This window comes from Tinamus guttatus, unplaced genomic scaffold, assembly GCF_059628265.1.
Source record: "Tinamus guttatus ecotype Peru unplaced genomic scaffold, ASM5962826v1 Tinamus_guttatus_pri_ptg000873l, whole genome shotgun sequence".
NCBI lineage: Eukaryota > Metazoa > Chordata > Aves > Tinamiformes > Tinamidae > Tinamus > Tinamus guttatus.
Window position 1 is genome coordinate 14,708 of NW_028289407.1, and position 11,185 is coordinate 25,892.

General features: G+C 66.1%; 1 protein-coding gene across 1 annotated transcript; it reads left to right on the plus strand.

Moving 5' to 3' along the window:
• The first annotated feature begins 2,900 nt into the window (after positions 1–2,900).
• Positions 2,901–10,970, plus strand: SYCE1 (synaptonemal complex central element protein 1). Its single transcript, XM_088537873.1, has 9 exons — positions 2,901–2,940; positions 8,178–8,258; positions 8,446–8,500; positions 9,455–9,544; positions 10,174–10,237; positions 10,342–10,408; positions 10,540–10,594; positions 10,701–10,790; positions 10,922–10,970. The coding sequence occupies exons 1-9, from the start codon at positions 2,901–2,903 to the stop codon at positions 10,968–10,970; spliced, it is 591 nt and encodes a 196-aa protein (XP_088393999.1).
• Positions 10,971–11,185: the final 215 nt, after the last annotated feature.

The window sequence follows — 11,185 nt, forward strand, 5'->3', positions numbered from 1 at the left end:
GGCGGGAAACAGGGGAGAATGGGGGGAAAACCGGGCTGGAAACGGGCTGGAAACGGGGGGAAACGGGAGAACCAGGCTGGAAACGGGGGAAACGGGGGGAAACAGGCAGGAAATGGGGGGAAACGGGCAGGAAATGGGGGGAAACGGGCTGGAAACGGGGGGAAACGGGGAACCGAACTGGAAGCGAGGGAGAGCGGGGAAAATGGAGGGAAATGGGCTGGAAGCAGGGGAAAATGGGGAGAAAATGGGGGGAAAACGGGAGAACATGGGCTGAAAGTGGGGGAAAACGGGGGAAGCGGGGGGAAAATGGGGGAAAATGGGAAAAGCAGGGGAAAATGGGAGAACGCGGTGTGGAAACGGGGGGAAACGGGAGAATACAGGGGAAAATGGGAAAATGGGGAACGGGAGGATGTGGGGGAAAACGGGAGAAAACGGGGGGAAAGTGGGGGGAAATGGGAGAAAATGGGGAAAAACAGGAGAACGCGGGGTGAAAACGTGGGGAAAATGGGGTGAAAGCAGGTGAAAATGGGGAGAACGCAGGGGCAAAATGGGAGAAGGTGGGAGAATGCAGGGAGAAAATGGGAGAAAATGGGGTGAAAACAGGAAAGACGGGATAAAACAAGAAAAACAGGGTGAAAATCAGAAAAAAAAAGGGAGAAAACAGGAAAAAGCAGGAGAAAACAGGATGGAAACGGCATGAAAATGAGACAAACCAAGAAAAAAACGGGGTGAAAGCTGGAAAAAAAAGGAGTAAAGGGGAAAAATGGGGTGAAAATGGGATAAAACGGGGTGCAAACAGGATAAAACAGGGTGAAGATGGGAAAAATTAACCTAAACAGGGGTTAAAATGGAAGAAAACAGGGTAAAAATGGGGGAAAACGGGGTGAAATCGGGGAAAAATGGGGTTCAAAGGGGACGGCGATGCTGCGCGGCCGCCATTTTGTGCCCCGGTCACCTCCATTTTAGGCCCTTTTTGGCCCAATCTTGGCCCCCGTTTTACCCCTTTTTTATCTCCGTTTGTTCCTCTTTCTAGTCCCTTTTTTAACCCCCTTTTATCCCTTTTTTTTTACCCTCTCTCACCCCCATTTTACCCCTTTTTGCCTCTTAAAGTCCCTCATTTTATCCCGTTTCTTTTTATCCCATTTCATTTCATCCCTTCTTACCCCCTTTTATACCCCTCACCCTCCATTTTATCCCTTTTATTCCCACACATCTCCCATTTTGTAGTTTTTTACCCTCTAAAGTCCCTTTTTTATCCATTTTTACCCTGTTCAGCTGCCCTTTTTACCCTTTTTTATCCCCTCGCTCCCCATTTTTACCTCCTCAGCTCCTATTTTAGCTCTTTTTCTACTTCCTAAAGTCTCTCCTAAAATCTCTTTCCCCTTCCCCCCTTTTTTACCTCCTAAAGTCCCTCATTTTACCCATTTTTCCCCCTTCCCCCCCTTTTTTCCTTCTAAACTCCCTCATTTTACCCATTTTTCCCGTTTCTCCCTTTTTACCTCCTAAATTCCCTCATTTTACCTATTTTTCCTCTTTCCCCCCTTTTTTACCTCATAAAGTCGCTCATTTTACCCCTTTTCCCCTCTCTCCCCTTAAAACTCTCTTATTTTACCCGTATTTTCCCCATTCCCCCCTTTTTTTTTCACCCCTTCCCGCCCTTTTTCCGGTCCTTCCTCCCCTCTCTTCAGCGCGGCCCCGCCCCCAGCTCGGCCCCGCCCCCAGCGCGGGAGGGGCGGGGTCTCATCGGCGAGTGGGCGTGGCGTGGGCGGGGCCACACGCGGAGGGGCTCGCGCGGGGGCGGAGCCTGCGGTAGAGGGGGCGTGTCCTGGGGCGGCGGGGCGGGGCCCGGCGGCCGTTGGAAAGGGCGGGAAGCGGCGCGGGCGGCCATGGCGGAGGCGGCGCGCGGTGACCGGCGACACCGCGGAGCGGGGGGGCGTCCCCGGGCCCGGGTGGCCCCGTTCCTGAGGGAAAACGGGGGTGGCTCTGTGCCCCTGTCACCCGCCAGGAAGGGACAGGGGTCCCCGTGTCACCCTGTCACTCCCCCCGAAGGGACGGGTGTCCCTGTGTCACCCTGTCACCTTCCTGAAGGGAAACGGGGGGTCCCTGGGCCCAGATGTGCCCATTCCTGAGGGAAAACGGGGGTCATTTTGTCTTCCTGTCACCTGCCTGAGGGGGACAGGGGTCCCCGTGTCACCCTGTCACCCGCCCTGAGGGGAAACGGGGTGTCCCTGGGCCCAGATGTCCCCATTCCTGAGGGAAAACGGGGGTCTCTGTGTCCCCTGGTCACCCGTCCAGAGGGGACAGGGGTCCCCATGTCACCGTGTCCCTTCTCCTGAAGGGACAGCAGTCCCTGAGTCATCCTGTCACCCACCCTGAAGGGAAATGGGGGGTCCCTGGCTCTGGGTGTCTCCATTCCTGAGGGAAAATGGGGATCATTTTGTCTTCCTGTCACCTGCCCGAGGGGGACAGGGGTCCCCGTGTCACCCTGTCACCCGCCCTGAGGGGAAACGGGATGTCCCTGGGCCCGGGTGTCCCCATTCCTGAGGGGAAACGGGGGTGTCTGTGTCCCCTGGTCACCTGCCCAGAGGGGACAGGGGTCCCCGTGTCACCCTGTCACTGCCCCCGAAGGGACAGGGGTCCCCGTGTCACCCTGTCACCTTCCTGAAGGGAAACGGGGTGTCCCTGGGCCCGGGCGTCCCCATTCCTGAGGGGAAATGGGGGTCATTTTGCCCCCCTGTCACCCTCCCGGAGGTGACACCCGACCCCGCAGACCCCGACCCGGTGACACCGGATACCCCCGGTACGTGTCACCCCCCCTCCCCCTCCCGCCCGGACGCCTGGGCCCCGCCGGGAGGTGGCGACGGCGCCCGGACGCCTGGGCCCCCCCAGGCGCCCCCCGCATGGAGGAGCTGCTGGAGCGACTGCGGGTGCTGCGGCAGGGTGAGCGCCCCGTGGCACCCGTGGGTGCTGCTGCTCCTCCTATGGCACCCATGGGTGCTGCTGCTCCCTATGGCACCCATGGGTGCTCCCGGCCGCTATGGCACCCATGGGTGCTACTGCTCCCCCTATAGCACCCGTGGGTGCTGCTGCTCCCTATGGCACCCATGGGTGCTACTGCTCCCCCTATAGCACCCGTGGGTGCTGCTGCTCCCTATGGCACCCATGGGTGCTACTGCTCCCCCTATAGCACCCATGGGTGCTGCTGCTCCCTATGGCACCCATGGGTGCTCCCAGCACTCATGGCACCCATGGGTGCTGCTGCTCCCCCTATGGCGCCCATGGGTGCTGCTGCTCCCCTATGGCACCCGTGGGTGCTACTACTCCCCCTATAGCACCCATGGGTGCTCCTGGCCCCTATGGCACCCGTGGGTGCTGCTGCTCCCCCTATAGCACCCATGGGTGCTGCTGCTCCCCCTATAGCACCCATGGGTGCTGCTGCTCCCTATGGCACCCATGGGTGCTCCCGGCCCCCATGGCACCCATGGGTGCTCCCGGCCCCCATGGCACCCATGGGTGCTACTGCTCCCCCTATAGCACCCATGGGTGCTGCTGCTCCCCCTATAGCACCCATGGGTGCTGCTGCTCCCTATGGCACCCATGGGTGCTCCCGGCCCCTATGGCACCCATGGGTGCTGCTGCTCCCCCTATAGCACCCATGGGTGCTCCCGGCCCCCATGGCACCCATGGGTGCTACTGCTCCCTATGGCACCCATGGGTGCTGCTGCTCCCCCTATAGCACCCATGGGTGCTGTTGCTCCCTATGGCACCCGTGGGTGCTGCTGCTTCCCCATAGCACCCATGGGTGCTACTGCTCCCCCTATAGCACCCATGGGTGCTCCCGGCCCCTATGGCACCCATGGGTGCTACTGCTCCCCCTATAGCACCCATGGGTGCTGCTGCTCCCCCTATAGCACCCATGGGTGCTCCTGGCCGCTATGGCACCCATGGGTGCTGCTGCTCCCCCTATAGCACCCATGGGTGCTGCTGCTCCCCCTATAGCACCCATGGGTGCTCCCGGCCCCCATGGCACCCGTGGGTGCTACTGCTCCCCCTATAGCACCCATGGGTGCTGCTGCTCCCTATGGCACCCATGGGTGCTCCTGCTTCCCCATAGAGTCTATGGGTGCTACTGCTCCGCCTATGGCACCTATGGGTGCTGCTGTTTCCCTATGGCACCCATGGGTGCTGCTGCCCCACATAACCCCCATGGGTGCAGCTGGCCCTCCTAAAGCACCCATGGGTGCTGCTGCTTCCCTATGGAGCCCATGGGGGCCGCTGCTCCCCCTATAGCACCCATGGGTGCTCCCGGCCCCCATGGCACCCATGGGTGCTGCTGCTTCCCTATGCAGCCCATGGGGGCCGCTGCTTCCCCTATAGCACCCATGGGTGCTCCGGGGCCCTATGGCACCCATGAGTGCTGCTGCTTCCCTATGGCACCCATGGGTGCTGCTGCTTCCCTATAGCACCCATGGGTGCTCCTGGCCCCTATGGCACCCATGGGTGCTGCTGCTCCCTATGGCACCCATGGGTGCTGCTGCTTCCCCATAGCACCCATGGGTGCTCCTGGCCCCTATGGCACCCATGGGTGCTACTGCTTCCCTATGCAGCCCATGGGGGCCGCTGCTTCCCCTATAGCACCCATGGGTGCTCCGGGGCCCTATGGCACCCATGAGTGCTGCTGCTTCCCTATGGCACCCATGGGTGCTGCTGCTTCCCTATAGCACCCATGGGTGCTCCTGGCCCCTATGGCACCCATGGGTGCTGCTGCTCCCTATGGCACCCATGGGTGCTGCTGCTTCCCCATAGCACCCATGGGTGCTCCTGGCCCCTATGGCACCCATGGGTGCTACTGCTCCCTATGGCACCCGTGGGTGCTGCTGCTCCCCGTATAGCACCCATGGGTGCTGCTGCTCCCCCTATAGCACCCATGGGTGCTCCTGGCCCCTATGGCACCCATGGGTGCTCCCGGCCGCTATGGCACCCATGGGTGCTGCTGCTCCCCTATGGCACCCGTGGGTGCTACTGCTCCCCCTATAGCACCCATGGGTGCTGCTGCTCCCCCTATAGCACCCATGGGTGCTCCTGGCCCCTATGGCACCCATGGGTGCTGCTGCCCCCCCCAGCCCTCCCTCCCCCCAGCTCGGCAGCTCCAGGGCCGGGACCTGGCGGCCGCTCAGAGCCGCTGGGAGGGGCTGAGGAGGGAGCTGCAGAGCCGTGAGCCCCGCGGGAAGGGCCCAGGCGTCCGGGAGGGCCCCGGCGTCCGGGAAGGGCCCTGGTGTCCGGGGAAGGGCCCAGGCGTCCGGGAGGGACCTGGTGTCCGGGAAGGGACCTGGTGTCCGGGAAGGGACCTGGTGTCCGGGAAAGGGCCCCGGCGTCCGGGAGGGGGCCCAGGCGTCCGGGAGGGGACCTGGTGTCTGGGAAGGGACCTGGTGTCTGGGAGGGACCTGGTGTCCGGGAAGGGACCTGGTGTCCGGGAAAGGGACCTGGTGTCCGGGAAGGGACCTGGTGTCCGGGAAGGGACCTGGTGTCCGGGAAAGGGACCTGGTGTCCGGGAAGGGACCTGGTGTCCGGGAAGGGCCCCGGCGTCTGGGAGGGCCCCGGCGTCCGGGAAGGGACCTGGTGTCTGGGAAAGGCACCTGGTGTCCGGGAAGGGCCCCGGCGTCCGGGAGGGGACCTGGTGTCCGGGAAGGGACCTGGTGTCCGGGAAGGGACCTGGTGTCTGGGAAGGGCCCTGGTGTCCGGGAAGGGCCCTGGTGTCCGGGAAGGGGACCTGGTGTCCGGGAAAGGGACCTGGTGTCCGGGAAGGGACCTGGTGTCCGGGAAGGGACCTGGTGTCCGGGAGGGACCTGGTGTCCGGGAAAGGGACCTGGTGTCCAGGAAGGGACCTGGTGTCCGGGAGGGACCTGGTGTCCGGGAAAGGGACCTGGTGTCCGGGAGGGACCTGGTGTCCGGGAAAGGGACCTGGTGTCCAGGAAGGGACCTGGTGTCCGGGAGGGACCTGGTGTCCGGGAAAGGGACCTGGTGTCCGGGAAGGGACCTGGTGTTCGGGAAAGGGACCTGGTGTCCGGGAAAGGGCCCTGGTGTCCGGGAAAGGGACCTGGTGTCCGGGAGGGACTTGGTGTCTGGGAAAGGGACCTGGTGTCCGGGAGGGACCTGGTGTCCGGGAAAGGGACCTGGTGTCCGGGAAGGGACCTGGTGTCCGGGAGGGGACCTGGTGTCCGGGAAAGGGACCTGGTGTCCGGGAGGGACCTGGTGTCTGGGAGGGACCTGGTGTCCGGGAAAGGGACCTGGTGTCTGGGAAGGGACCTGGTGTCCGGGAGGGGACCTGGTGTCTGGGAAGGGACCTGGTGTCCGGGAGGGACCTGGTGTCCGGGAAAGGGACCTGGTGTCCGGGAAGGGACCTGGTGTCTGGGAAGGGACCTGGTGTCCGGGAGGGACCTGGTGTCCGGGAAGGGCCCTGGTGTCCGGGAAGGGACCTGGTGTCCGGGAAGGGACCTGGTGTCCGGGAGGGACCTGGTGTCTGGGAAGGGACCTGGTGTCCGGGAGGGACCTGGTGTCCGGGAAGGGCCCTGGTGTCCGGGAAAGGGACCTGGTGTCCGGGAAAGGGACCTGGTGTCCGGGAAGGGACCTGGTGTCTGGGAAAGGGACCTGGTGTCCGGGGAAGGGGACCTGGTGTCTGGGAAGGGACCTGGTGTCTGGGAAAGGGACCTGGTGTCCGGGGAAGGGGACCTGGTGTCCGGGAAGGGACCTGGTGTCCAGGAAGGGACCTGGTGTCCGGGAAAGGGACCTGGTGTCCGGGAAGGGACCTGGTGTCCGGGAGGGGACCTGGTGTCTGGGAAGGGACCTGGTGTCCGGGAAGGGACCTGGTGTCCGGGAAAGGGCCCTGGTGTCCGGGAAGGGACCTGGTGTCTGGGAAGGGACCTGGTGTCTGGGAAAGGGACCTGGTGTCCGGGAAGGGACCTGGTGTCCGGGAAGGGACCTGGTGTCTGGGAAGGGACCTGGTGTCTGGGAAAGGGACCTGGTGTCCGGGAAGGGCCCTGGTGTCCGGGAAGGGACCTGGTGTCCGGGAAAGGGACCTGGTGTCCGGGAAGGGACCTGGTGTCCGGGAAGGGACCTGGTGTCTGGGAAAGGGACCTGGTGTCCGGGAAGGGACCTGGTGTCCGGGAAGGGACCTGGTGTCTGGGAAGGGACCTGGTGTCTGGGAAAGGGACCTGGTGTCCGGGAAGGGCCCTGGTGTCCGGGAAGGGACCTGGTGTCCGGGAAAGGGACCTGGTGTCCGGGAAGGGACCTGGTGTCCGGGAAGGGACCTGGTGTCTGGGAGGGACCTGGTGTCTGGGAGGGACCTGGTGTCCGGGAAAGGGACCTGGTGTCCGGGAAGGGACCTGGTGTCTGGGAGGGACCTGGTGTCTGGGAAAGGACCTGGTGTCTGGGGAAGGGACCTGGTGTCCGGGAAAGGGACCTGGTGTCCGGGAGGGGACCTGGTGTCCGGGAAAGGGACCTGGTGTCTGGGAAAGGGACCTGGTGTCTGGAAAGGGACCTGGTGTCCGGGAAGGGACCTGGTGTCTGGGAAGGGACCTGGTGTCTGGGAAAGGGACCTGGTGTCTGGGAAGGGACCTGGTGTCCGGGGAGGGACCTGGTGTCTGGGAAGGGACCTGGTGTCTGGGAAAGGGACCTGGCGTCTGGGAAGGGACCTGGTGTCCGGGAAAGGGCCCTGGTGTCCGGGAAGGGACCTGGTGTCTGGGAAGGGACCTGGTGTCCGGGGAAGGGCCCTGGTGTCCGGGAAGGGACCTGGTGTCTGGGAAAGGGACCTGGCGTCTGGGAAAGGGACCTGGTGTCCGGGAAGGGACCTGGTGTCCGGGAAGGGGACCTGGTGTCCGGGAAGGGACCTGGTGTCTGGGAAGGGACCTGGTGTCCGGGAAGGGCCCTGGTGTCCGGGGAAGGGCCCTGGTGTCCGGGAAGGGACCTGGTGTCCGGGAGGGACCTGGTGTCTGGGAAGGGCCCTGGTGTCCGGGAAGGGACCTGGTGTCCGGGAAGGGACCTGGTGTCCGGGAAAGGGACCTGGTGTCCGGGAAGGGCCCTGGTGTCCGGGGAAGGGCCCTGGTGTCCGGGAAGGGACCTGGTGTCCGGGAGGGACCTGGTGTCTGGGAAAGGGCCCCGGCGTCCGGGAAGGGGCCCAGGCGTCCGGGCCCCCCTCACCCCTTCCCCCCCAGTGGAGGAGCAGGCGGCCGCCCTGGACGAGCTCTGGAGACGGAAACAGGGTAAGAGCCGGCCCGGACACGGGACCCCCCGGACACCAGGGCCCCTTCCCGGACGCCGGGGCCCTTTCCCGGACGCCTGGGCCCTTCCCGGACACCGGGGCCCCTTCCCGGACTCCTGGGTCCCTTCCCGGACGCCTGGGCCCTTCCCGGACTCCTGGGCCCTTCCCGGACGCCTGGGCCCCCGCAGAGGCCGTGGGGGCCGCCCGGCTGCGCTGGGAGGAGGCCGAGGCCGAAGGGCGGCGGTGAGAGGGGGGCGGGGCCTGGACGCCGGGGCCCCTCCCCTCCCGGTGCCCTCTGCTGCCCTCTGACCCCCCCCAGTGACCCCTGACCCCGGGGGGGGGGGCTGGAGACCCCCCGACTGCCCCCGGTGCCCTTTGACCTGCGGTGACCCCTGACCCCCAATGGCCCCTGGGGACACCTGACCCCCTCGTGACCCTTGACCCCCAGTGACCCCTGACATCCTGGTGAACCTTGACCCCCCGGTGACTCCTGACCCCCTGGTGACTCTTGACCCCCGGTGACCCCTGACATCCTGGTGACTCCTGACCCCCCTGGTGACCCCTGACCATCGAATGACCCCTGGGCCCACAGTGACCCCGACCTTCCCCTGCGCCCCTCCCCCACACAGCCCCCCACCCTGGCCCCTTCTGTGACCCCTGACCCCATGGTGACCCCGACCCTATGGTGACCCCTGATCCCATGGTGACCCCTGACCCCTAGTGACCCCTGATCCCATGGTGACCCCTGACCCCATGGTGACCCCTGAGCCCACGGTGACCCCTGACCCCTAGTGACCCCTGAGCCCATGGTGACCCCTGACCTCATGGTGACCCCTGAGCCCACGGTGACTCCTGACCCCATGGTGACCCCTGACCTCATGGTGACCCCTGATCACCAGATGATCCCTAATCCCATGGTGACCCCTGACCCTACGGTGACCCCTGTCCCCATGGTGACCCCTGACCTGGTGGTGACCCCTGACCCCCATGTGACCCCTGATCCCCAGGTGACCCCTGATCCCCAGGTGACCCCTAATCCCATGGTGACCCCTGACCCTAGCGTGACCCTTGACCCCACGGTGACCCCTGACCCTACGGTGACCCCTGACCCCTAGTGACCCCTGAGCCCATGGTGACCCCTGACCTGGTGGTGACCCCTGACCCCGCGGTGACCCCGCGCTGGCCCCGCCCCCGCAGGCGCCGGGCGCTCTGGGGGCGGCGCCGGGAGCTCCTGGCCCAGCTGGGGGGGAGGAGGCGGCAGCTGCGGAGCCAGCGGGGGAGGGGCAGGTGGGGACACGGGGGGGGACGTGGAGGGACATGGGGGGACATGGGGGGACGTGGGGGGACATGGGACATGGGGACATGGAGGGACATGGGGGGACATGGGGGACATGGGGGGACATGGGAGGACATGGGGGATATGGGGGGCATGGGGGACATGGGGACATGGAGGGACATGGGGACATGGGGGGACATGGGGGACATGGGGGGACACGGGGGACATGGGGGATATGGGGGGAAATGGAGGGACATGGGGGACATGGAGGGACATGGGGACAAGAGGACATGGGGGAAATGGAGGGACATGGGGGGACATGGGGGACATGGGGATATGGGGGACACAGTGGGACAGGAGGACGTGGGGGGACATGAAAGGACATGGGGACACGGGGGGACATGGAGGGACATGGGGGGAAATGGAGGGACGTGGGGGACATGGGTAACACGGGGGGACATGGGGGACACAGGGGCACATGGAGGGACACGGGGGGACACGGTGTCGTGGGGGTGGCCTGTCCCCATGTCCCCCTGTCCCCACGTCGCCATGTCCCCTGTCCCCATGTCCCCGTGTCCCCGTGTCCCCATGTTCCCCTGTCCCCGTGTCCCCGTGTCCCCGTGTCCCCGTGTCCCCGCAGGCAGCAGTTCGAGCAGCAGCTGGAGCAGCTGGCGGGGGAGCACCGGGAGCTGCAGGAGACCCACGTGAGCTGGAACCGCGGCCTGCCCGGACGCCTGGGCCCTTCCGGAAACCTGGGACCCTCCCGGACGCCTGGGCCCTTCCCGGACGCCTGGGCCCTTCCCCACAGGCGCCGTCGCGGCTGGCGGCCGAGCTGGACCGGGCAGAGGCGACGCGGGAGCAGCTGCAGGACCAGGGTGCGCCCGGACGCCGGGGCCCCTTCCCGGACACCTGGGCCCCTTCCCGGACACCTGGGCCCTTCCCGGACGCCTGGGCCCTTCCCGGACGCCGGGGCCCCCCCGGGCTGACCCCGCACCCCCCTCCCCAGAGCGGCGCCTGCAGGAGCTGCGGGAGCTGCTGGGAGCGGCCGCCTGGGCCCTCGCGTGAGCCCGGACGCCGGGGCCCTTCCCCGCGGGAATCCCGGCATTCCCGGCCGCCGGGGCCCCCCTTTTCCCGACCCCCGGGATTCCCGGCATTCCGGCCCCGCAGGCGGCTCCTGCGCCAGGAGAACGCGGCCGCGCGGGGGCGCCTGGAAGGGGCCGGGCGGCGGCGCCAGGAGCTGGAGCAGCGGCGGGACAGGTGGGCGGGGCCTTCCCGGACGCCTGGGCCCCTTCCCGGACGCCTGGGCCCCTTCCCGGACTCCTGGGCCCTTCCCGGAATCCAGGGCCCTCCCGGACTCCGGGGCCCCTCATGACCCTCCCTCCCCCCAGGCTGCTGTCGGAGCTGCGGCAGCTGCAGGAGGGCGGAGCCAGGCAATAAAGGGGCGGAGCCAGCGCGTCACGTGTCCGCGCCAAGATGGCCGCCACCGTCGCGCTGGGCGCTGCCATTCTGGGAGGAGGAGGGCGACATTTTGGCGCCTGCGTCGTCTCGCCCGGGGGGGGGGGGGGTAGGGTGGGGTGAGGGGGCGCCATCTTGGCGTACGGCGGTGGGCGCCGCCATCTTGCCGCCTGCTCGGGGAGGCGGAGAGGGCGTCG

Bases quoted from the DNA above. Each gene is read 5' to 3' on its own strand.
- SYCE1 (XM_088537873.1), top strand. From the start codon at position 2,901: ATGGAGGAGCTGCTGGAGCGACTGCGGGTGCTGCGGCAGG. The intron at 10,238-10,341 runs GTGAGCTGGAAC...CCTTCCCCACAG, and splicing joins GGGAGCTGCAGGAGACCCAC to GCGCCGTCGCGGCTGGCGGC. The intron at 10,595-10,700 runs GTGAGCCCGGAC...CCGGCCCCGCAG, and splicing joins GCGGCCGCCTGGGCCCTCGC to GCGGCTCCTGCGCCAGGAGA.